This window comes from Neovison vison, chromosome 2, assembly GCF_020171115.1.
Source record: "Neovison vison isolate M4711 chromosome 2, ASM_NN_V1, whole genome shotgun sequence".
Classification (NCBI taxonomy): Eukaryota; Metazoa; Chordata; class Mammalia; order Carnivora; family Mustelidae; genus Neogale; species Neogale vison.
The window spans coordinates 21,788,474-21,815,289 of record NC_058092.1 but is presented as its reverse complement, the minus strand read 5'-3'; the positions used below and the strand labels follow the sequence as shown (position 1 = coordinate 21,815,289).

Genomic DNA, 26,816 nt, shown 5'->3' with positions numbered 1-26,816 from the left:
GATCACAAGTAGGCAGAGAGGCAGGCAGAGAGAGGAAGGGAAGCAGGCTCCCCACTGAGCAGAGAGCCCGATGCGGGACTCGATCCCAGGACCCTGGAATCATGACCTGAGCCGAAGGCACCTCCACTTTTTTAAAAAGTAAACTCTGTACTGGTGTGGGGCTCAAACTCATGACCCCGAGATCAAAAATTGCAGGCTCCACTGACTGAGACAGCCAGGAACCCCTCATTGTTTCCATTTTATAGGCAAGGAAACTGAGGTTCAGTGGGTAAATACAGAGGTTAATGTTTCACAGCTTGTAAGTAATGCAGCAGCGATTTTTGCTTAAATCTATAAGGCTTTCTTCTTCACTACACTGTCCTGTAGTTTCGGGGAGACCCTGTACTAGCATCTGGAGGAGTTTCAATAATTTTAGGAAAGCTAAATGATGCCTAGGGAAAGTCAGAGCAAGGACGCCACTTATCTCATTGCATGGCAAGTCTCTGAGCCTCCAGCTCACAGAACCAAGGTGGAAGAACCTTTGCGAATGGTGACATGGGGATTCTCAAGAGACGTGCCCTTCCATCAAGAAAGACACTGGCTAGATCTGACCACCTGACAGCTGACCCTGGCTCTTAAGAACTACCTCTAAGAGGAACAAGCAAAGAAGGGAAATTCTCTTGGTCTCTCGGCTGCATGAAAGCCATTCTTAAAACTGCTTCCCCTTGGGGTGCCGGTGGCTGAGTTGTTAAGCGTCTGCCTTAAGTTGTTAAGGTCCTGGGATCAAGCCTCGTATCAGGCTCCTTGCTCAGTGGGAAGTCTGCTTCTCCCTCTCCCACTCCCCTTGCTTGTGTTCCCTCTCTTGTTTTGTCTCTCTTTGTCCAATAAATAAATAAAATCTTAAAAAATAATAAAACAAAACAAAAAAACCTTGCTACCTCTTTATAGCCCTGGTCATTGTCCCTGATCCTTTTTGCCCAACACACCTGCTCATGAGTCAAGGTCTTACACCTTTCTCTCAATGAAAGCCTGCACCACATGGTTTCTTGCTTAAAGTGCGTCCCCACCCATCCAGAGTACACCACATCTAGCCTTCCTGTAGCCATCACACCCAGGAGAACTGAGGAACACAGGAGCATCTCTCTGAGCTATCAAGTGTGTTTGTCACAACCACCCTGAAAGAAACTTATGATTATCTTAATTTTACAGGTGGCAAAACTATAGCTCAGAGAAGTAAAATAACTTGCTCAAGGGCACACAACCAATAAGTTGTGGAATCTAGAGTCAACCCAAGGCTGTGTCACTCCAAACCCAAACACCTTCCGGTCCCTATGGCCCTTGCTGTCTAGCACCAACTGAGCACCCAGCAGGGGCTCAGATCGACCCCACCAAGGAGGTGGGCGCAGGCTGGTAGCACAGCAGGATCTACTGAGCTGGGGCCAAGAGGCTGCAAGGCCTCCCACTTGGGCTTTGCAGCCTTGTTGCCGGGACCCTGAGCCTGCGTTCCCAGCAGGGAGTCTGAACCTTGCTACCAAGGGAACTGCCAGCAGTGAGGCTCAGGTTTCTTTTCTTTTCTTTTTTTTTTTAAGGCACTCAACATATCAGCATAAAGGCCGTGGAATTATTGCTCCAGCACTGCTGTCAATGATTCCAGAAGCATTTGCATGCAGTCCCTTCCACCCCCTCTTCTCTGCAGCTTTACTGTTCTAACCTCACCCAGCAGAGAACTGGGAGCATTAATTCTGACCTTATTATTTGCTAATTGCTTGCAGCACACAATTAGCACCTAATTAATATAGAAACATAGAGTTTTAGTGCTCAGAAGGGCCCAGAAATTACCTAGATCAACCTACTCTCTTTTAAGAGACAAAAAAGAATCAGAGGTAGTGTGGTTTGCCCAAGGTCACACAGTAAGTTAGCGACAGATCTAGGACAGGCTTGAAGTCAAGACTCCTGTTTGCATGCAGTCCACCTCATTCTGCTTCCCTCACCTCCTCTGCCCTACAGCCCTCTGCAGGCAAGGCTCACTCCTTCCCTCTGTCTTGCTATCTTCTTCCGTCCCCAGCACAGGTTTTAAGTGCATACTATCCGCTGGACAGCAACAGCTCCGCCCACCCAGAGCCCACCATGTACCTCACACCACACAGCCCGTTTCCCACGATTCTCATAACAACTTCGAGAGGAAGTTGCCATAACGCCCATCTTAAAGATAGGGAAACAGAGGCCTAGGAAGTTAAGAGCTAGAATATGGGGAGACCTAGGATTTGAACACAAGCCCTTTGAGTCTAAGGCCTATTTTCTTTCTATTACACTTCACACTTCCCCTACCTACAGCCCCCATCCCACAGGCCTCCATGGTCTGATTCCCTTCACCCTTCCCATTTAGGTGTTAGAGTAACCCACGGTGTTTCTGGGGATGAAGCTGGCAGAGGCATCTCCTGAAAGCCAACTCCTGTATCCATCCCTCTTCCTGCCCAGGGACCCACGCTGAATCCGTGCTCCTCGGCAGTCTCACCTGGTCATGGTCAATATCGGCATCTCCCGTGATCACGATTCTCTTCTCAATCCGGGTCTCTGAAATCCCACCTTTTACGGTCTGAAACCAAACAGAGGAGGTTACACGAGAAAGAAAGGAAAACAAATGGTAAAAAATTGTTCCGAAAGCTCTACTTCAAAATTTCATCTGCTGCTGGGTACTATGTAGAACTGCGTTCTTATCCACTTGTCCAAATTCTTGGCTGTGCCTGCTAAAATGAGCACACCTCTACTCCTGCGGATTGCTAAAATCTTTAATAAGCAAAACGGAAAGCCACAAATCTCTATTTATTTTTCCCTTTTTCTTCCTCCTAAATATCACAGAAATTCAGTGAGTAAACAAAACAGGTGTTTCTTTTTGCTCTTTTCCTGTACATTTGATTATTTTCAAGAGGAAATTGGGAAGACTGTGAACAAAAATGTCACACAGCTTGAAACTGGGCTCTTTTTTTTTTTTTTTAAAGATTTTATTTATTTATTTATTTGACAGACAGAGACCACAAGTAGGCAGAGATGCCGGCAGAGAGAGAGGAGGAAGCAGGCTCGCCGCTAAGCAGAGAGCCTGATGCAGGGCTCGATCCCAGGACCCTGGGATCACGACCCATGCCGAAGGCAGAGGCCTTAACCCACTGAGCCACCCAGGCGCCCCGAAACTGGGCTCTTTATTTTCAAGCACTTTCATATCACTGATATCAAAAGATCCTTAAATAATCCCCTCAGGGCGGGTAGGTTTCCCTAACTGACAGATGAGGATAACCAAGGTCTAGACACATTAAGTAACGCTCCTAATTATCTGTATATTGATAACAGAGCTTGGTCAGAAATCAAGGTTTCTTACTTATAAGAAAATAGATTTCCCCCAGTGCTGCAGCAAACATGGACTGTCTCTGATTTCCAGGGAGTAGTTCCAATTTTAGATAATTTTTCCTGCTTGTTCCCATAAACAATATTCTAATAATTCCAGTATTTCAGCATGCAAACTGTAGTTCTCCTGGCCTTGATACTGGACATTATATAAAAACTCTTTCTTTTTAAAGATTTTATTTATTTGACAGGCAGGCACATAGCAAGAGAAGGAACACAAGCAGGGGGAGAGGGAGAGGGAGAAGCAGCCTCCCTGCCGACCAGGGAGCCCAATGTGGGGCCTGACCCCAGAATCCTGGGATCATGACCTGAGCCGAAGGCAGCCGCTTAACCAACTGAGCCACCCAGGCGCCCCGATATAAAAACTCCTGAGTTCTGATTTTTGACTTGGAAACTATGGTTGTATAATAATACCAATGACACCTGTCCTTAAACTGACTTTTTCAACTTACCTTCACAGCTAGATAGGGGAGTGACCAGAGAGACAGGAGGATGTGTAGAGAACAACCACACGTGGCTTTATGAGACTACTAACTAGGCAAGGGTGCCCCCAGGGTCCCCCTAGCTTTACTGCTGGGGAAGCAGCAGGGCTTTTCCACCTGTGACAGTTGGAATCATTTGGCTCAGTAGGGATGGAGCTCAAAACCCTTGCTTCTAGACCAGGGTCCTTGTTGCAGAGAGGGAGCAAACTCGGCATGCCACTGAATTCCAGAAGGAATTCTAACTGGTCTGTTACCTTGGTAATCTGAGTTGTGGTTGTGCTGCTTGTGGTCTCAGATGTGATGGTCTGAGCTGTCAGCAGGACTCCTGGGTCCAAGTCCCCATTGCTGTCGTCAGTCTGCAGAAAAAAAATGCAACTCATCACCATGCCTCTCAGGAAGCCTATGGGCAAATGTGGCAGGAGGCGGCTTCACTCTTCAGCTGTACATTCTAAAGCAAAAACCTGATTCCCTTACAGCAATCACTTCATAAAGAAAACAATCCCCTGGCAGCAAGCCTCCTAAGAATGCTGGATGGGGTCAGTTTCCCTATCACAAGGTCAATGACAGAAGCAGGTCGGAAAGGGGAGGCAGGACTACAGCCACAGGTCCAACAGGAGTGGCAATGGCTACACATGAGTGTACAACATTTTAGAGTTCACAATGGCCTCTCAAAACACTGTCTTTTTTGATGCCCACACAAGCCCTGTGTAATAATTAGTAAAGGCAGAAACTGATTAGCACTCCCTGGTAAGAAAACTCAGGCCCAGAGAAGGCAGATGACTTGCTCAAGGACTCAAAACTTGTAAGTAGAAGTTGTCCACTCTACAAACCAGAAACTCTTTACACACCACCCAAGGCAGGAACAGTATGAACTCTTGTGTGCTAAGGCGTGGGTAGGTTTTGAATCATAGGGTGGAACTTTTCAGAAAGGACCAGGAAATGTCCTTGCCAGGGCTCAAGGGGCCAGGGAATCTTAGGTTGTCTTCTTTGAAGACTGAGAGGGGAGCCTGGAACCAAGGAGGTAGGAAATGTCCCTTTAAGACAACACCATGGAGGAAACCTACATGATACTCTCAGTGACATTTCTGACAACAAAACTATTACTGAATGGACTATCCTGATTAGGAAGCATCTTAAAGTATTTAGAATGCTGGGCTTTGCAACTAATCTATACAGAGAACAAGGGCTGGGGTGACTTCCTGTTCCTCTAGAGGTTGCCATATTATGACCAAAACGATTGTATAATGATCAGGCTGAGAATGGACACTGGCAAAAAGGAAGAGAGATGGTTATCAGCAGCCACTAGGCTGGTAGCAGGATTCAGAGCTGCCGACAGTCCCATGACTGGGAGGGAAACAGAATTAGAGTAGGAGGATGGGGGCTGCCCAGCGCCAATGCGCTGTCTAGAATATATGACTGGTTGGTTCTGAGATTGTACACAGGATCAGAAGAAATTTAGAGAATTGCAGTTCTTTTCAAAAAGAACCTGCAGTTTAAAAAGTGTTACATTACTATCTTTTCCTACCCTCTTTATAAAGTCATCTGTATTATAAACAGAGGCTTCCAAACTTTTTCTGAGCAGAACCACATTTCACTGAGGCAAAATGTTACAATATGTGGGGGTGGGAGATAGGAGGAGCAGAAGAGAATTAGGAAGAAAAGATTCTCTGGCTGAGTTCCTTTCCAGGTAAGAATCTAGACCAAAGAGAGGAGATAGGATGGGGACGCCAAAGCCTTACATGCATGCCAGCATCACGACAGCTAGACGATTGGCAAGTTCACTAACACTTTCTTCAGTGAAGACCCACCTATCTACTTTACACTCAAACTCAAGGAATCTTTATTGTACTCCTACTATGTGCCAAGCAAAGGATGCAACTCAATTCCACCTCCCAATATCCGAAGTGGGCACTATTACTATCCTTGCTGTATAGTTGGTCCAGAGAAGTTAAATAATTGGTCAAGGCTCTATAGCAAATCAGTGTTTGAACTAGAATTTAGGGCAAGACACTTCTTGTCTGAAGACGGAGGTTTGGGTCCCAGCTCAGACATAAGTAGCGATGGGCTCCTGGGCGAGCCCTTCTGACTCTCCGAGCTTTAGTCCTCTCACTTGTAACAGCCAGTTCTGTAATTCGGCCCTGCCCCCACCGTGGCATTGTTGTGAAGATCTAAACAGACTGTAGAAGTAAAAGTACTTTCTACATCATTATAAGAATATAAATTTGGGGTGCCTGGGTTACTCAGTGAGTTAAGCCTCTGCCTTCGGCTCAGGTCAGGATCTCAGGGTCCTAGAATCGAGTCCCGCATTGGGTTCTCTGCTTGGCGGGGAGCCTGCTTCCTCCTCTCTCTCTCTGCCTGCCTCTCTGCCTACTTGTGATTTCTCTCTGTCAAATAAATAAATAAAATCTTGGAAAAAAAAAAGAATATAAATTTGTGTGCCAGGAGGGCTAAACCTTTTTGAAGAGCTCCACCTCTACTAAAATGGGGAGTCTATCATATTTCCCTACCTCCCACTGACTTCCTTATTCCCTGCTGTCTCTGAAGAAGTGGAAAATGGACGAGATGTTGTTACGATTTCTGACTTACACTTTTCCCACATGTGAACTCTCTTCTTTGACCCTGTAACCAATGTTTCCTCAAAATGATGCTGTGGCTTTGACAGTTGTTTATAAAGTTAAACATCCATTTATCCTAGGGCCCAGCAATTTCACTCTTAGGTGTTTACCCAAGATAAGTGAAAACATGTGTCTACAATGACTTGCACATGAATGTTCACAGAAGCTTTACTCACATTTGCTCCAAACGGAACCAGCTCAAGTCCATCAACAAAGGAAAGGATAAACAAATTGTGTTACACTCATATAATGGGATACTAGTCAACAACAATAAAAAAGTAAACTACAGATTCTTATAACTTAGATGAGTCTAAGAAAAACATGTTCGGACACAAAAGTGTACTACTGGATACTTCCATGTATATGGCGTCCAAGAACAGGCAAACCTAAGCTGTGGTTATGGAAATCAAAGCAGTGGCTGCCTGGAGGGGCAGAGAGTAACTAGAATAAGGCTACGAAGAAAGTTTCAGGGGCAATGGAAGTTATCCCAAATGTGTCTTGGTTACACAGGTATATACATATGTGTCAAAATCAATCAAATGGGGGGCACCTGGGTGACTTGGTTAAGTGTCTGCTTTGGGCTCAGGTCATGACGCAGGGTCCTGGGATTGAGCCCCAGGTGGGACTCTCCCTGCTCTGTGAAGAGCCTGCTTCTCCCTCTCCCTCTACCTATTGCTCCACCTGCTTAAAATCTTAAAAAAAAAAAAAAAAAAAAAAGGTAGGCATCATTTAAAAAAAAGTCAATCAAATGGAATACTTAAAAACTACACATCCCTGTATATAGATAAGCTTTAGCTCAAGCATGCACACACGCACATATACACAAACAGTAAAATCCTGTTCTGGCTCCCTGTCTCCTCTCACCACGTTCCCCAAAGTATGGGAACTGTAGAATAACTTAAAAAAAAAAAAAAAGGTTCCTGGGCTAACCTGTTTGGCTAGATAATAAAAACAGGAGCAGAAATAGTTATAGTAAATAAATCACAATAGCAAATAACTGTCTGGTGTTTGTTATATGCCAGGCACATTTTTCTAGACCTCATTTACACCATACTGCACTGCATCTTTTTATTTACCAGTTTATGCTACAGATTATTCCCATCAGAGGCTTTTCACAGCTGTTTAGAATTACCTTCATTGGATGTACCACAATTTATCTAACTTGTTCCCTGTGATGGACATTTAGCTTGTTTCCACGGCGGTGACAACTTAATTTGAAATGCACATTAGCTTATTCCTTGCAACCACCCTATGGAGTGGAACTATCATTGGTCTCATTTTACAAATGAGGACAATGAGGCACGGAGAAATTAACCTGATGGCACATCAGTAAATGATGGAGCTGGTTTGAACCCAGGAAATTCGATTCCAAAGTCAGTACTTTCTCCGCTATGCTCTACCATCTAGCATGAATAAGAAGTCATCGTGTGTATTTTGTTTGACTGTCTTAAGCCCCATTAAAATGAACTAAGATATGAAACAATATAATATAGTCATAGCTACCATTTTTTAATACCTACTATATGCCAGGCAAATATTATCTTTTTTAAAATAACCTTATAAAGTTATTTTTCAGAAGAGAAAACTAAGGTTCCAAGAGTTTAAGTCACTTGCAAAAGGTCACAGAACTAGCAAGTGTTGGAATTAAGATCACTGTCTAACTCCAAAGCCCACCTGATTTACCTACTACATCAAGCTTCTTCTACACTTCCCTGATACATGAGTACATTTTTTTTTAAAAAGATTTTATTTATTTATTTGACAGAGATCACAAGTAGGCAGAGAGGCAGGCGGGGTGGGGTGGGGGGAGAAGCAGGCTCCCCACTAAGCAGAGAGCCGGATGTGGGGCTTGATCCCAGGACCCTGGGGTCATGACCTGAGCCGAAGGCAGATGCTTTAACCCACTGAGCCACCCAGGTGCCCACATGAGTACATTTTAAAACAACTGCCTCCTTTTCTCTTTTTTACAGGGTCTACACTCAAACCATGTGGGCTTTGGTAGGCAGCTTCGTCCTAACAACTTTCATGCATATGCTACAAAATTCACTTCAAAACTGAAATGTCAGTCTCCTTTCCACTCCTGACCACAGTCCTGGAGTCCTAGTCCCCTTCACCAGAGGCCAACACTGGTTTTTAGGTTTTCTTTTTGAGTACTCATTCGGAGATAATATATTCATGTACAAGTTTCCTCTTTCCCTCCTATAAACAGCATATTACTACACCATATTCCACCATGCCTTTTTTTTTTTTTTAAGGATTTATTTATTTTAGAGAGAGAGAGGATGGGGAGATGCAGAAGGAGAGGGAGGAAAAGAGTCTCAAGCAGACTTCCCCCTCAGCACAGAGCCTGATGCAGGGTTCGATCTCACAATCCTGGGATCACAACCCAAGCCGAAACCAAGAGTAGATGCCTAACTGACTGAGCCACCCAGTGCCACCCCCCACTATGTTTTTTTATCTATTATCACATAGATTATTCCCATAAGAAGCTTTTTTAAAGAGCTGCACAGAATTACACTAACTGGGTATATCATCATTTGTTTAACCTGTTCCCTACTGATTGCGAGTTAGGTTGTTTCCATGGCAGTAACAATTTAGAGAGTTTCCTACCATATGAAAGTAATTCTTACATTCTCAGGTTAATGACGTGCACAACCCTAAAGTAATTTCCTATTCCTTCCTTCTTCAATCCCCTGTACTGCCAAGTCCTAGTCATTCGTTTCCGTCTCTCCTGCCCCAGCTCTTTCTTCTCATCTCCCCCAGGTGTCCCTCGGTTCTTTATAAGCATTTCCCCAGACTTGCTCTAGTCATATCCCTGACTCCAGGCATCGCCTTACTTTAAAATATTCAGCACACAGCCTTAGGAATCATCTTCCAAAAATCATAGCCTCAGTGATGCTGCTTTCTTACCACTGCTAAAAAACACTTCAAGCAACCTCTCCTTATTTACCAAATGCCACACTCTAGACCACAAGAGAGACGGGAGTAGCATGCTAACAGTGACTTAGCATCTGTGAATGGACCAAACACTGTACAGACATCGTTCCACTAAATTCTCCCCCAGATCTTGCAATGGAGGATGATACTAGCCCCATTTTACAGCCAAAGAAACAGAGGGGAAAGAGATTACTGATTTGTTTCAAGTTATCCGGCTAGTTATGTGGTTGAGCTAGGATACAAGTTCCATTTGTCTAGTTGCAAAGCACATTGTTTTTAATTGGCAAGGGATGCAGGTTCCTGAAAGGGTCCTCCAGTTCACGGTGTGAAGATGAGTCGTAAGGATTTAGGTGAAATCACTCAGCAGAGCTTCACATGGCTGCCTTGTTCCTGTCGTGCAGGCTCCGGCCAAAATGTGGCCTCCTCAGGGAGGATTTTCCTGACAACACAAGCCTCAGAGGAACAACCTTTCATATAATCTCAAATTGTCTAACTCTTCATCCGATTTTCGTTTCTTTGGCCTAATACATAAATGCTCAACAAATACTGGCTTATATTTGCTTATCAGTTTATAGGGGGAAAACATTTTCTAACTTTTGGATTCTATGAATTAAAAAAAGGAAAAAAAAAACAATTCAACATAAAGCAACTCTTAACTCATTCAAATTACCAATAAGGAAGGAGAAATTTTACTGAAAGTAAACAAAATTTTTATTTAAACAAAAATTTTAAATGCCTAAATTCTTGTGATTTTAAATTTAATTGTAATAAATTTTAATAATTTTTTTTAAATTATATTTATTTATTTATTTATTTTTAAAAGATTTTATTTATTCATTTGACAGACAGAGATCACAAATAGGCAGCGAGCCCAATGCAGGGCTTGATCCCAGGACCCTGAGACCATGACCTGAGCCAAAGGCAGAGGCTTTAACCCACTGAGCCACCCAGGCACCCCAATTTTTATTTATTTATTTATAAATTTTATTTTTAAGTAATCTCTACAACCAATGTGGACCTTGAACTGACAATCCCAAGATCAAGAGTTGCACAATCCTCCAACTGAGCCAATTACATGTTATATAATATAATATAATAAGTTATATTATAGCTGTTACTTATTTACACTTTCAGGCATGATGCTCAAGTCAAGTCCATACAGTGTTGTATCTTATACAATCTTCATAATAAAATCATGAGGCAGGGGCCTTTGGCTCAGGTCATGATCCTGGGGTCCTGGGTTGATTCCCAAGTCAGGCTTCCTGCTCAGCAGAGAGTCTGCCCCTCCCTCTGCTCATGCTCATGCTCTAATAAATAAAATCTTTTAAAATTTTTTTAAAAATCTGAATTAAATCATGAGGCCAATACTAACATCATGGACGGGGGTGGGTGGTGTTTGGAGGGCGGCAATCAAAGCTTAGAGACATTTAGTTATTGGTAGTAACTGGAGTAAGTGGAGGATCCGGAACTTGACCTCAGATTTGTGTGACCCAAAGCCCATGACTGCCTTCCCTCACTGAACTGGGGGGATATAAGCAGTTAGATGCCAAGACAACTTTGCTTTTAATGAAGTAAGTACTTTGGGACATCCTCAGATCAGTAATCTCTTCTAAAAAGAATTACACCAGAAAAGCCTAGTTTTATTTGCAGCAAATGATTACAGACTCTGTAAAGAAAGAAGGTTAACTACTGTGTTTACTCCAGTCTTTGTTTCTGAAACAGCAGCATGTCCTACCTGGGCAGCCTCGTAAGTGATGGTCTTGGTCTCAGTGTGAACAATAGGGACATCTTTGGTTGGGATTTCACTTTTCACAGCGTTGGCAGTATCTGAGATGGTGACGGTCTGAGTCTTCACCAGGGGAGGCTGTGAAGCAGTAAAGAAACAGAGTTAGTTACCAGAGTCTTCAGAGGGCTGCAAAGAACTAATCTTCTGACATTGATCTGATCAAAGTGATAGCTCTAATCAAGCCAAGGGCTAGATCAATCTCTGCCCAAGCCTTGGAGACTATTCCAAGTAGCCTTGACAAGGTGTCAAATCATGAGGGATATTTAAAAACAGCATTATTGTAATCATTTTCATATCCTTAATGGAAAGCTGTAAGATCAGACGGTTACGATCAGTGATATAAAACACTTTAGACTGACCTTCAGAATTTGAAACTGTTTGCCAAATAGCAGTCACTTTTGTTTGTCCTTGTGACTGTGCCATTACAATTAGGAAAATCAGTCACATTTCCTCCACTAACTACAAATGGGACATGAAACAGCAATGGCACTGGAACACTTTATCCTGGAATTCATTAACTTCTTTCAAATCAATGTCAGACATTCGCTTTGGATTTATTGAGAAGGAACAGTATTTGGAAAACTGGAAAGAAAATCATCACTCCTACCACCACCTGGTGATTAATCTCAGAATTTCAGAAGAATGAACATTAGTGGAGTATCGAAGGCTTCTTGTCCATCAGCTCACCTTGCCAAAGACTACAAATCACCCTAAAACTACCAGTTGATTGTGATAAAGTTAAGTGGCCACCCACCTTAGCATAGGAGATTAGTGCCTGTGAGCATGGAAGCCCTTGTGAGTGGGGTCAGTGGGAGTGGTGGGCTGTACTATGTGGCTGCAATACAGAAATCATTATCTGGGGTCTGAAATCTCAAAAAAAAAAAAAAAATCAGTTGCCTCTTCTAATGAAGAGTATTTGAAATTTTGAGCATGGCCTCAGAACACAGATGGCTCTTCACCATAAAAGTCTCAGAAATTCACCTCTGTATATGGCCCATACTTGAGCAAAGAAAAGAGGAACCCACTCACACCAGCTTCATAAAGATAAGCAGATGGAACTTACCCCCAAGAGTTTTAAGTCATCAGGGGTGAAAGCGTTTCTGGCCATGGAGTTAATTCCTCTGAATAAATTTATTTGTAATAGTCAAGGGGTTTGGTTTTATTCTTGGATTCTGAAAAAAGCAGAGAGGTGACTGCCCTCACCACCACCACCACCGCCACCTCCACAGAGCAGATTCTGGCCCTCTCCCAGAGTGAGTCATTAGACCTGCATCACTGAATCGGTTACTACCTGGAAACTTCGAATGAGGCTGGGGAACTGGTTACCCACACGAGAGTCATGAAATGATCCATTTTGCTTTCCAAGTGGCTCTCCTGGTGTAACATGTTCTTCACTACTCTCTGCCTTTTTTTCACCAAGTTGCAGCTGAGAGGAAGCTGGCGATACTGAGAAGTTTAAGGCACTGTCCTGTTCCTCCATTCCTATACATTCCCCACTTGAGCCTCTTGGTATTTCCTTAACATCAAGATAGCCAGCTGCCCCCCGCTCCTTCTCTTCTGTCTCCTTGCTGCTTATGGACCGGGAGCCAAACTCAAAGCTTTGTGGAGACTCCGACGGAGTGGTCATTTGGCTCTTACTAGGAATTACTGAATGCTTGGGACCATCCCATTCAGAGTCAGGGTTGGTAGATGGCCCCTTTGCCACGGCAGCCGCCTCCTCTGTGCGAATGCCATTTATATTCTACAAATGAATGAACACATACAAAAGCAAGAAGGTTAGGAATAAGTAGGGAATACAGTGAACTCTGAGAATCAACAATGATTTTTAAGAGGTCTCGAAAATATCAGTATTAATATAAACCAAGAATCTTAGCTCCTGAGGTAGCCAAAAGGAACAACTGCTCTTCATTCATAAATATATTAGTGGTCTAAGCAGTTCCAACCTCATTATGGTCTTATTTCTATAACCCTGTTGACCTAAGAACTAATTTTGATATGCCTCACATAGTACCAAGCACTTTGTGTTACTATGATCTTCCATGTATAACACATAGTTTCAATACTTAAAAGAGTTACTTCGCCATTCCTGAATACCTAACTTGTTACTATACACAGGGAACAATGCGATTTATGAGCCAATCAAACATCTTCTCCAGAAGCCTGATCAGGTTGCAAAATGTTTCATATCACCAAACCATACATATCATACTAGGCCCTGATAGAGAGACTAAAGTCTCGACTTTGGATGGCAGGGATTAAAACATCGAAAACATCCAGAACAAACTTAATCCAACCACTGTCATGAAATTAAGTATCAAAAAAAGTGATTTCTTTGTAAACATAATAAAAGTGACCCAGCAGCTGAGACACACTTTTTAAGAAGATTTTTTATTCATTTATTCAAGATAGAGCATACAAGCAGGGGAGAAGGGCAGAGGGAGAGGGAGAAGCAGACTCCCCACTGAGCAGAGAGCCTGATGGGGGGCTCTATCCCAGGACTCTGAGATTGTGTCCTAAACTGAAGGCAGATGCTTAACCAAATGAACCACCCAGGCACCCCAAGATATATTTCTTCACAGATGAATGACCTATTGCCATACCTAAGAAGTAAGTCCTGGAAACAGTTCCTTCCTGGATCAAGTATCTTACACCACAGAAAAAACAGACCTAAAATAAGTACTTCCAAGAGAATGTGGATGACAAGGTAACATCACCATGGAGGGACATAAACCTAAAGTTTAAAGAAAGGTTCTATTAGGTAGAGGAGAAGGAATTCACATGCGTAAAAAAGGAATATGAGCCAGGTGAAAAACCAACAGGCTTAAGGAAGAAGCTAAATGTCAGGAAAGGTAAACACGTGCATGTACTCACCAGAAAGCCATGTGGGCCTGAAATTTTGCCAAGATCAACTTCCCATATTACATACCACCTACGAACTTACTAACAGAAAAGGACTCTTTTCAAAAGGTATTCCTGGAATCAACGACACATGCTTGGATTGTACGTATACATGTTACTGCTCAAATCACAAGACACGTATTATTATTTTTTAAAAAATTGCTGCTGCTCCTTGTCTTGCAAACCAACCTACATTGTGATGGATATAAACCAGTGCCCTATTAAGTCAAGCAAAGAGGCGCTGCACTCAAGAACTTCAGGCCATACTTCTAAGCCATCTTGAAACCATCAACTCATGAACATCCCAGAGTGGTACAAGTTGAATTCGGATTAGGCAGGTCTTTCATGGACTGATTATGAAGATCACATGATCACACATGGCATGAAAAATGGGATTGAGAGAGAACAACAGAAACTGTCTTTGTCTGCAGACAAATCAGAGATACAGAAAATATTCTTGCTAAGGATATGTGAATTTCCTCATACTTAAAATGAGAAAAATACCTGGTTTGACTCATGGGGTTCTGAAGATCAAAAAAACCAATATACGTGAAAGCACTTTGTAAATTCTAAAGTGCCATATAAAGGCATTTAATTCAACCAAAGTTCTGAGTACCTAGAATATGCGAGGACCTTATTTACTAGAATAAATTAGTTATTATTTACGCACTGTCTTACTTTCTAGGGCACTTTTCTCACCATTTCTTTTGAGTCAGACCAAGCTGTTAGAGCTGTCCAAAAATAGATCAGCTGGTAATAAACAAATAGACTCTTTCAAATTGTTATATGCTAGCTCTAACACTGTGAACAGCATATACAAACTCACTCACATGGAGAAAAACTTCACGGCTTTTCCAAATAATTTTGTCACAAGTGAGAAGGCTGATCTATAACCAGGTAAGTACCTAGGAAAATCAAGTTGAGCCAATTTTATACCAGTCTGCTCAAGTGATATGTGGTGGTCTGCCGTCAAGAAGCCATTTGTGAATTGAACATAGCTTAGGCCAGGAAAACCTGGCCCAAAGTTGCCTACTGTTGAATAAAACTAGATCAAGCAATAATTTTTGTTTCAAAGCATGTGCAGAGGAGACCGCCGATAAAAGCTGCAGCCATAATAACATCACTTCAACAAATATTTGCTGACCACTTAATACATGTTAGTCATTGGAAATAAAAGGAAAATTACTAACAGTTGGGTTAGATTATCACTTAGAGCATTCTCACATACGGTTAAATCGACCTTCCCAGTTGGCTCTGTTGTCCAGATCTTGACACAGCCAACTACTTACTGGACATCTTCCCAGCCATATGGAATGCAATATGCCCCAAGCTAAACTCATCTCTGCCGCCGCCTGGACCTGCCACCCCAACTTCCTCCATCATTTCTGTTATATTGGTAAATGGCACCATCATCCGTCCAGTCTTCCAAGCCAGAATCCTGAAATCATCCTCAATGCCTTCCTTATACTCATCCAACAATCCCCGTGAATTACCACAAGTCATTTCCATTCCATTTTAATATTGTCCTTATCTACCTGTTTCTATTCCCACGCTTACTACCCTCATTCAGGCTCTTGTAATGCCTCACTTCACTTACTGCTAATGCCCTAAATAGTTTTTCTTATTTGCTTTTTTCCTTCCTTCATTCTCATCTCAAACCTTATTTATTTATTTATTTATTTGACAGAGAGAGAGAGAGAACAAGAACACAAGCAGTAGGAGTGACAGAGGGAGACGCAGACTTCCCGCTGAGCAGAGAGTCCGATGTGGGGTTTGATCCCAGGACCCTGGGATCATGACTGGAGCCAAAAGCAGACTCTTAACAACTGAGCCACCCAGGCGCCCCTGAAACTTTCTTAAACAGATCTTCTACTCTGCTGCTAATGTATTTCCTTCTATTTTTTTTTTAAGATTTTGTCTTTAGAGAGACAGTAAGAGAGAGAGAGAGAGCACGAGCCAGGGGAGGGGCAGAGGGAGAAGCAGACTCCCCACAGAGGGGGGGTGCACCCCGCTCAGGGCTCAGTCCCAATCCCGGGACTCTGGGCTCATGACCTGAGCCACCCAGGCACTCCTAAAGTATTTATTCCTAAAATGAAACATCGAGAATTCCATTTTGCCGCTTAAAAGTCTTTAGTGGTTCTTCACTGCCTCTGGTTGAAGTTCAGACCCTTTAGTAAGACATAGAAAATAGTTTAAAATATGACTCCTACCTCTCTCTCCAGCTTTACCCTGCCACACCTCTACCGATACCCTTCTTTCCATTAACTCAGTTTCTAGAACAGCATGCTTTCTTTTGCCTCCCTGCCTTTGTAAATATTGTCAATATTGTTCCTTCTGCCTGAAAAGTCCACACTCGGCTCAAGTGTCATTTCTGGAAGTTCCCCCCGACTACCTAGAGTATGCAGATACTATTCCTCTTTTGTTCCCATTGTACCTTGTCATTACTGGTTTAGTAATCCATCTTTCCTATTAGACTGCGGGTTTCTTGTGTGTGTGTGTGAAGGGTGGGTAGTGGAGATAAGGATTTCTTATGTTACTTAGCTCTGTATCTCTCTTGTTCAGTTTTTGGCACATAATAGATGTTCAGTAAAAACTGAACATTGCTGAAAGTATATTCAATAAATCCAGGTGACTTGAGAAGTTCTGCTTGGCCTTGTGCTATTTAAAAACTGAAAAGGCACGTTTAAAGAGAACATACAAAGTGGGAGTGCCTGGATGGCTCAGTTGGTTAAGCATCCAACTCTTGACTTCGGCTCAGGTCATGATCTCGGTGTTGTGAGATCGAGCCCCTTATCAGTTGGGTGTGGTGCCTCTTTAAGATTCTCTCCCTTTCTCGCTGTACCCCACCCCGCCACACACACACAAAAGGAAAGAATGTAAAAAGTGGTCCACTTGACCAGACCCACTCTCTCATCCAGGATTTTATCTCCTACATCAGTAAAGAGGAAAAGTGACATTATTCATGTTCACAACATGCCAGATAGTGCACTAGTCACCTTAATATGTTTCCTCACTTAATTTTTCACAACCTCACTATGAAGTAGTCACGACCTCTACTTTAGAGATAGAGATGAAGAAAGAGAGAGGGTAAGCAACTCACAGCTAGTTAAGTGATGGAGCTAGGGTTTAAACTCAAGTTGGTTTCTCGTTCTAAAGCCCATTTCTTCCATGGCAACAAAGTGTTTCAGGTAAAACCAGAGGACATGTCCTATTATGTTCAAAAGAATGTGCATCAAACCTGACTATACTTTTGAGAAGTACTGAGATTGTCTGAAGTCCTCTTAGTAGAATCTGACTTCAGTGTCCAGCACTATCCTTTTAAAAATAAGAAGCCTGAAAGGCCAGAAAAGATGGAGGCAAAAAGAAGATACAATACAAAGTCTCCATGACACAACTCCCAAACTAATGGTAAGTAATGGTAAGTGAGGAATGTTAACTGACAGCATTGTGCCTTTAACTAAGGCCATCAGGAAGGGCCACTGGATTATATAAGACTCTGCGCAACAGTATATACCAGATTGGCCTGGAAACTTTAAAGGAATCTTGTTAGGGTATGAACAAATATAGGACTGTGTCTGAACCTCCCACAGTAACTGACAAAATTGAGACGTAATGTGATTCAAAGGTGTTAATTCAGGCGTTGCTTATCTGGACTGATGGGGGATCTAGAAGAAGAAAGATGCTACAACAGTAAGACCAGCTGTACAAAGTATAGCCAGCTTATCTAGTGGGTTTCAAGAACAGGAAAAGCAAGAATGTTAGACAAATATTTAATTAAGACTACTATTAGAGTTTTCAATTTTATTTAAAAAGTGAATGGTACCTGCTAAGTATGATAATTAAGTATTTTCTTTGGGTGGGGAAAAACCAAACATTTTTCTTTTTAATGGTTTTCTCTTGAAGAGTATTTATTTAGAAGGATTATGTCTCAGGATCATCAAACTCTGGTAGGTATGTGCTCTTCCAAGTTATAAACTACGTCTTCCCTTGACTTAAAGATCCCAGACATCATTAAGAGCAGTGCCACTCCATTAAATGCAATCCAAAGACTTTTTCTCTTCAGGCTATTTTTGAAGCAAGGTATTTATAGCTCAGACAAATGAAAGAACCACAGTTATGCTTACAAGACTATCTTATCCTATAAGAATCACAATGAAAATAAATCCTGAAAACTTTCCTAAAATTTTGCCACATAAGAAAAAATATATATACTTTTTTTTTTTTTTTCCTGGAGGGGCCGTATAGTAAGTTTTCCCACACACATTTGATCATCTGTTTCCTGCTTTAGTGAAGACTGGTTTTACCTCTGGGTGGCAACAGAAAAGCAATTCCTTTCTGTATTAGAAGTGAGAAAAGAACCTGCTATTGTCTCATTTTATCTTTCTATATATTAAACTCCTGGGTATACAATAACGACCAAGTAAAGAACAGCAGTATCACTGCCACCTTGCCATGTGATTTCAGGGAACTACTTTCACCTCAGGACCATAATCAAATGTTGGAATGAGGGAAGAAGGCAAAAATGCTAACTTCAAAGACTATACCCTCCCCTTGGTAATGTGCTATGCTTTATTTCTTACCCATTTAAAAATATTTTCCTGTGTATAACTACACACATTAAAAAGATTTCAGTGCATATTAAAATATCAGTAGTAGTAGCAGAAGTGCAAATAAATTTTTTTAAGTACACTCTATGCCCAACGTGGGACTTGAATTCACAACCCCGAGATCAAGAATCACATGCTCTAGGGGCGCCTGGGTGGCTCAGTGGGTTAAAGCCTCTGCCTTTGGCTCAGGTCATGATCCCAGGGTCCTGGGATCGAGCCCCGCATCGGGCTCTCTGCTCAGCAGGGAGCCTGCTTCCTCCTCTCTCTGCCTACTTGCGATCTCTGTCAAGTACATAAATAAAATCTTAAAAAAAAAAAAAAAGGAGTCACATGCTCTACCGACTGAGCCAGGCAGGCACCCCAAGAACTGCAAATAACTTAATTTCTTTCTTTGTTTTTCTGTATTTCTTAACCTTTTTAAATGAGTATGCATTACTTTTGTTATAAAAATGTTATTTAATTATTTTCTTATGCAAGCTTTTGTATCTGGTTTCATAATGAAATAATCTACAAAACCTGAAGAATCTGGTAAACAATTTATGAAGAGCTGATAAATCCTTAATGACCTCTAACCATTAAAAAACAGTTAAAAATAGGGGCACCTGGGTGGCTCAGTTGGTTAAGCATCTGCCTTCGGCTCAGGTCATGATACCAGGGTCATGGGGTTAGGCACTGTGCCGAGCCCCTCATGGAGCTCCCTGCTTCTCCCTCTCCTCTCCACTCATGCTCTCTCTCACTATCTCTCAGTCTCTCAAATAAATAAATAAAATCTTAAAAAAAAAACAGTTAAAATAGTTTCCTAAAAGAAAAAGTAGTTAATAGAAAGAATGCTAAGTAATGTAAGTGATTGGTAACTAATATAAACATTCTCTTTTAAACATATAATATAAAACCTTAGTAATTTACCAAGTGGATTTTGAAAGTCAAAGTCAATGACTGTGTACTTAATGTATCTGGATGGAAAAGAAATAGCTCAACTTCAAGGTGTAGCTTCATTATATTTTGTTTAATGTCTTCTGATTTTAAAATGGCAGGACTAGTCTCAGGAATGTGAATAAAAATATGGTTGTATCTGTGATGTAATTCCTTAGTAGATTTTCTTATTAGAGAACATAGCTCTGAAACCAGTAAAGACATGCAAAGAAAATTATCATTCTCCTGCCAGACATGATAGCAACTGGGAATATAAAATATTAAAGATCAAAGATTCCTAAAACTTGATCTGAACAGTGACTCTAGATTAAGTGATATATATACTACAAATCAACACTACCACACTTCAGTCAGAATGATTTATATTTTTCTTTCTTTCTTCTTCTTCTTTTTTTTTTTTTGCCTGAGTGCCTTGCACCTCAGGCTTAAATCTTGTTTTATTGGAATCAAGTATAAAACATCAGAATGACTGAGCAAATTCAATAAATGGTTTAAAAGCCATCTCAGAAGAAAAACATCTTTTAGGTGATTTGGGGATAGATGAAAGAAAGAAGTGATCTGATCCTATGGTACTCAGATTTAGTTGAAGATTTTGACAGTGATATGTACAGATGTTAGTTAAGCATATCTACACAAGATAAATATATCTTTTTTAAAAAAAATCTATTTATTTATTTGACACAGAGAGAGAGATCACAAGTAGGCAGAGAGGCAGGCGGAGAGAGAGGAGGAAGCAGGCTCCCCACTGCCCAATGCAGGGCTCGATCCCAGGACCCTGAGACCATGACCGAGCCCAAGACAGAGGTTTTAACCCACTGAGCCACCCAGGTGCCCCAAGATAAATATATCTTATGGTGGTGGCAATGGTGGAAGCTTGCAGAGAAGGCAACTTTTATTAATTAAACTCGAGAGCTGGTCTCGAGTTTAATTACTGTGTCTTGTTAATTTTTTGGTGCTTTCGCAGGTATGATACTGTTACATTAAGCATCAAAATATGCCAGTCAATAATGTTATTGAGTCCATACTAGCAGAATTAGACAGCTGACAGAACAATTTTGAATGAAAGAAGAGAATAATCATGTCAGTTATAGAGAGAACTTCTAATGAGAGCCTGGGAATCAGTATATGCTGAATTTTGAGTTTGCAAAGAAATGCCCTTCCCTAATATTTTATTCAATGCTTCCAAAGATCTATCTCTAAAATACTTATGAAAAATTTACCTTCATATATGTCCATGTTTAATGGATAGTATAGACAAATATGAATAAATATGGGTGCTCTTACTTACCAAAAATAAGACAAATTTTGAGAGAGGGCCATTAATATGCTAAGTTGACATTTTATTTTATCGAATGGATGAAACGGAGAAGTAGGAAACACAAATAATAACTGCAGAAAAATGTTCATAGTCCAGCCGGACCAAAATACAAATTCTCTCACTAAATTGCATGACTATCTTGGTCTAACCCACTTTACCAATACCATCTTTTTTTTTTTTTCCAAGATTTAATTTATTTATTTGACAAACAGATATCACAAGTAGGCAGAGAGGCAGACAGAGAGAGAGGAAGGGAAGCAGGTTCCCTGCTGAGCAGAGAGCCTGATGTGGACCCTGGGCTGAGCTGAAGGCAGAGGCTTTAACCCATTGAGCCACCCAGGCGCCCCTACCAATACCATCTTAAACCGTCTCAAACACTCTACTCCAAATCAGCAAGGGTTTGACCCTGACATAAATATACTTAGGGACTCAACCACAGAATACCACAAATACTTTTTTTGATGAAGCTCGAATGATTCTTAGAGGTACAAAATGTCATTTGGTTTGATAATGAGGTGTTTTTGGTTTGTTTGCTTCTGGGTATCAGTCGAGTTTTCTTTTGACGTTGTGTGTGAGGTTTGACTTAATTAATGGGAATTTAAGCTATTGACCTAAATATCTCCAATAAACATGTAAACTACTAATTATTTTCTTCTAAAAAGTTCAATTCCTTTCATTGAATGTTTCTTGCTTTTTATTTTATTATTTTTAATAATATATTATATGTTTATTTTATATATAAATATATAGTATATATTTATGTAATATATATACATATACATATATACATATATATATATATGACTTGGACTCATGACCCTGAGATCAAGACCTAAGCTGAGATCAAGAGTCAGACCCTTGTGGTGCCTGGGTGGCTCAGTGGGTTAAAGCCTCTGTCTTCAGCTCAGGTCATGATCCCAGGGTCCTTGGATCAAGCCCTGTATGCGGCTCTCTGCTCTGCAGGGAGCCTGCTTCCTTCTCTCTCTCTCTCTCTCTCTCTCTCTCTCTCTCTGCCTGCCTCTCTGCCTACTTGTGATCTCTGTCTGTCAAATAAATAAATTAAATTTAAAAAAAGGGGGCACCTGGGTGGCTCAGTGGGTTAAAGCCTCTGCCTTCTGCTCAGGTCGTGATCCCGGGGCTCTCTGCTCAGCGGGGAGCCTGCTTCCCCCTCTCTCTCTGCCTGCCTCTCTCCCTGCTTGTGATCTCTGTCAAATTTAAAAAATTAATTAATTAATTTAAAAAAAAAAAAGAGTCAGACCCTTAACAGACTGAGCCACCCAGGCACCCCTATTTAATGATTTTAATACCAGAAACCAGATCATCCTGGGCCCAACAAAAGCCGTGACAACTCTGCCTCAACCACAACCAAGGCCTCATTTCTCATCTTTATCTTCTGGATCCTATACACTAAGAGAGATCCTATTTCCGGTTCTGGGACATTCTGTAGGACTCAGCCTGGAGGATTTAACTTAAGATAAAGTGATTCCAGCATTAATAAATCAATCCATCGGTGGTTTCAGGATCTTAGAGAACCATTCTCTTTTCTGAGAGCCATTTTTAATACCCAGTTTCATAAATCATTAGGGTTTCACGAATTCCAACCTTCTCCTTAATTCACCCTCTGTAACGTTTACCACATTTTCATTTGGGGACTGAGTGACTTAGGAGACAGCTGTGGTGTGACAGAATGTCATCAGACTGAAACATCGAAGACCTGTGTTCTGGTTCCAGTTCTTTCACTTAAAAACCGCTTGCTTGTTCTTGGGCAGGCCTCTCAAGCTCTGAGACTCTGTTTTATGAGAAGAAGCAAGAGCATCGCTGTTATGGTTATTATGAGGGTTCACTGTACAGGTGTTCACAGTGAAGTGATGGGCAAATATTAGACACTATTTGTCTTTGTACTCTATTTCTTAAAATTCTACTTTTTGCAAAGAAACATGAACCAGAGCAATAAAGACACCTACTCTCTACTTGGAAGTGTTTCTTGAGCACCCAAAGTGGGCCAATCTTATATATTTAATTAAGGCTGGTCTTCCTTTTGGCTTAGCAAGTTCTCAGCCAGGTTCTCCTTATATTTTATTTTATTTATTTATTTTTAAAGATTTTATTTATTTATTTGACAGACAGAGATCACAAGTAGGCAGAGAGGCAGGCAGAGAGAGATGGGGGAAGCAGGCTCCCTGCTGAGCAGAGAGCACGATGTGGGGCTCGATCCCAGGACCCTGGGATCATGACCTGAGCCGAAGGAAGAGGTTTTAAACCACTGAGCCACCCAGGCGCCCCTCTCCTTATATTTTAGAGAATATCACCAGACAGAATTTTGAAGAAAGAAATTGTGACAGAATATAAGAATGAAAATAGGTACACTATGAGAATATTTAATAAATATTCCTGATTCAAGCTCCTTATGAAAAACACTGGATAGGCCATTTTTTAATAGTTTTGAGATATATACTATCTGCTAAAAAAGAAAATTAGGAAAAACATTTCTCATCAGTCACAAAATTTACAATCATTTAAAACTTAATAGATTTATTGCTATTTCTAAGTCCAAATCATATCTATGTTACTACACACAGATTTTGCTTCCTGAAATTAAATTTTCTGTAAAAAGAGCCTATGATTTAACATACTACCTCTATACTCACTTTCCAAAATCTCACTTTCCCTAAATTTACCACATTTATTAAACTAGCATTTGTTTTCACATTTCCCTGCTGAGCAGAGAACCTGATGTGGGGCTTGATCCCAGAACCCCGGGATCGTGACCTGAGCCGAAGGCAGAGGCTTAACCCACTGAGCCACCCAGGCGCCCCTCGTTAGACTTTTTAGTAAGATTTATATAATCAAAAAAATAAATACGGTAAGAAAAAGGGAGTGAGAAGAGGGAGGCAATGGGATTGAAGGACAGGGTTGTGCACAGACACACATACACCCACCGAGCACATTACCCTTGCTTCGCAAACCCAGTAAGAAATGCTTTGCACCGCAAATGCCCACAGAACCAGCAGGGATCGAGGTTATCTTGCTAAGCACAGAAGGAAGATACCCAGCAGTAGTGTCCAGCTCCTGGTTCTTTACTAAAGTAAACAATAAATATTATAGTCACTTAACTTATCAACAGTCTATTTAAGTAATACCCCCAAATGGTCTGCAACATGCAAACTAAAAAATGTAGAACCCAATCCTGATTAGATCAGTTAATTGCGAGTGCTTTGTTTCTACATTTTCCTCTTTAACAAAACATGGGAAATTTATGTTTCAGCAAACAACGGCTTTAAATGCCTTGGAGGGAAGCTCTAAAAAAAATGTCTTTATACATTAATTTAGTATCAATATTTGTAATCTTATTCCTGTTTTGAAAATTAGTAATAACTGGTGTTTCCTGTGGTTATATGACAATCAGTAGGAATGTCAACCTGGTGATTAAAAAAATTTTGTTAAAACAAATACTTTTATATGGGCACTTGCAATAAAAGATAAATCAGATGTGGTAATAGCTTCTTTTGTAAAAGCCATGTATAAACAGCACATAAAGATGACAAGTCAAGCAGCAATAGCCCATTCTTCAGCCAAAAAAGGAAACAAATGAAGAAAGAACAAAATTCACCAAAAAGAAAATCATTCTCTAGCCCCCCACACCCCTCAAGAGCTTCATAAATAATAGTTTTGGTACACTTTCAGTGGAAAACTCAGGCCAGCTGACAGTTTGAAAAAGGACATTAGAATCACAAACACTCAGGATGGGGATAAACTAACAACAGAGTAACCATGTGGCTAGCAAAAGATGAATTAAAAATTCTATCTTTCCTCTCTAGTGTGCCATACCTTATCTTGCAATACATTTCTCTTCATTCTAAAGTTTCTCTCTTGGCTATAACCGCCCCCACTCTTTCTTTAAAAATAAAGTTAGTATGCTATTGGTCCCTAGCTAGAAATACACCCTTGTAGTGCTCGCTAGCTTCTCCACAAAACTTGAGTCATTTTCATGGTTCTTTGTTATTCTCTGGCAAATAAAGATTACATCTGGATAAAGGGGCTTACTTAGATGTTGGCCTTTAGTAAATTACAGTTGGTAAAACTGCTTATTATAAGAGAATCACTCCATAATGCAGCCTCTCGCAAATGCCAGCAAATGAAATTTGCAATGACAATTATCCTTCAAACATAGTTTTTATAATTTCCTTAATAGTGCTGTTATTAGATTATCCCCAGAAAAGGTGACTGTAAAAGCAACAGCTTCAAAATCAGTGCCTGAGGCAAAATTTTATCTATTAGGTAATAGAAAATTTTGCCTTAATACTGCACTCACCAGCAAGGACTCCACAGATCAAATGAGTGTTCTCAAACCTGAATAGAGCTATAGAAGTCAAAGTTTTCAGCAAATATTAAAAGTTATACTAAACATGTCTAGGAGACCAGAAGCCTTTGGTTGGTAAATTTTATTTCAAGATACTAAGAAGGGCTAAGATAGAGAAATGGAGATAGAGAGGAAGGGATTATAACCAATATAAAAACTCTGATCATTTAATATGGAACACAAATATATTTGGCAGGATTTCTCAGAAATCCCAATTCCAAAAATGATTAAAGACATAATAAGTACTTTTAAAAAATCATGGCCCAATTTAGTATCTAGAAAATTTAATACCTAGAAATAACATTTTGATTCCACAGAACTAAGTACAACAGGAAACTCTTATTAGATACTAATTAGCTGTATCTTCTCTTCCTGAAAAATCCTATAATAATGAAAATGACTTCCATTGTAACATTTTCAACAAGTTCCTAAAAAGAACATGGCCTTGAAGAAACTCTTCAAAATTTTATACTACTCAGACACAGCCATGAAGTACATACTTTGAGCTAGTAAACAGACCACTTCAAAACGTAGAGTGTTGGTTTTAAGTAATTACCTGGGTGATACAATGGAATCTAGAACTAACATAAGAGATAAGGTTTGCCGGAGGTGAAGTGAATAAAGCAGTATACCTTCTGTTAATTCCATATTATAGGAGAACGCTCTCCTCACACCCACATATCCACACCCACTCCATTCTTCACTCTTCACTATGATCACAGTGGCAATACTGGATGGTTAATAACCACTAATTTGTAGCGTGCTTTATAAAAAAACAAAAGACAAACTCAGCATATTAAAAATGCTTCTAACAGATGCGACAATTACATGTGTTGCAGTGACTGATTAAGATGGTTAGAAAAAAGTTATTTATAACACTTGGTATAAATAAGTCAAATGAGTTCCAAGCTGATTTTAAAACATTAATATTCCAAGAACTGAACACATGTCAAGGTTATGTCTGCTTTAGGACGGAGCAAAAGACAATTACTGGGACATAGAGAAGAGTGAAAATGTGGAAAAACAAGGGAACTTTTCAAGAAAGACTGATAATGTTTGATATGTTTTTTTGCTAATCCCCTGACGCAGAAGTTTCTTCTCCCTTTTTTTCCTCCCCAACCTTTTTTTTTCTTTTTTGAGAGGATCTATATACTGCATTGCTGGCTCCTATTTCCTTAATGACTACTATCACCCAGAATCAGATTTTCAATAAGATTTATTCATGATAAATTTACATATTAACAGCAAATAACGTGAGAAAAATATCAAAGAAAACGTTCCAAAAGAGAAGTTCTTAGCAGATTTCTTTAGGCTTAAATATCTTGCTGAACTGCTAAGGGATAAACAATTTATTCAGCCTAGTATCAGAGCTAAAGCATCCTGGCCCAGAGAATGGAAAGGAACGTAAATTTACGGATTTATTAGAAAGCACCTCCCAAAGCTAAACACAGACCAAGAACTTCTTCAGAACACAATCATGACCATGTCAACCAGGAAGCAAA

The 26,816-nt window shown here is 40.6% G+C and overlaps 1 protein-coding gene across 11 annotated transcripts in view; it reads right to left on the bottom strand.

The window, feature by feature from the left end:
* The window catches only part of EPB41 (erythrocyte membrane protein band 4.1), a 106,529-nt gene that overhangs the window by 4,611 nt on the left and 75,102 nt on the right, over positions 1-26,816 (bottom strand). For 6 of the 11 annotated variants that reach the window (XM_044237606.1, XM_044237607.1, XM_044237608.1 and 3 more), the window contains 3 exons: positions 11,148-11,276; positions 4,115-4,216; positions 2,495-2,575 (listed from right to left, as the gene is read on the bottom strand). In XM_044237606.1, coding sequence (XP_044093541.1) covers positions 2,495-2,575; positions 4,115-4,216; positions 11,148-11,276 — 312 coding nt within the window. Of the gene's footprint in view, positions 1-2,494; positions 2,576-4,114; positions 4,217-11,147; positions 11,277-12,489; positions 12,940-26,816 lie in introns of all 11 variants that reach the window. The other 5 variants (XM_044237602.1, XM_044237604.1, XM_044237605.1 and 2 more) reach the window with 2 other exon arrangements.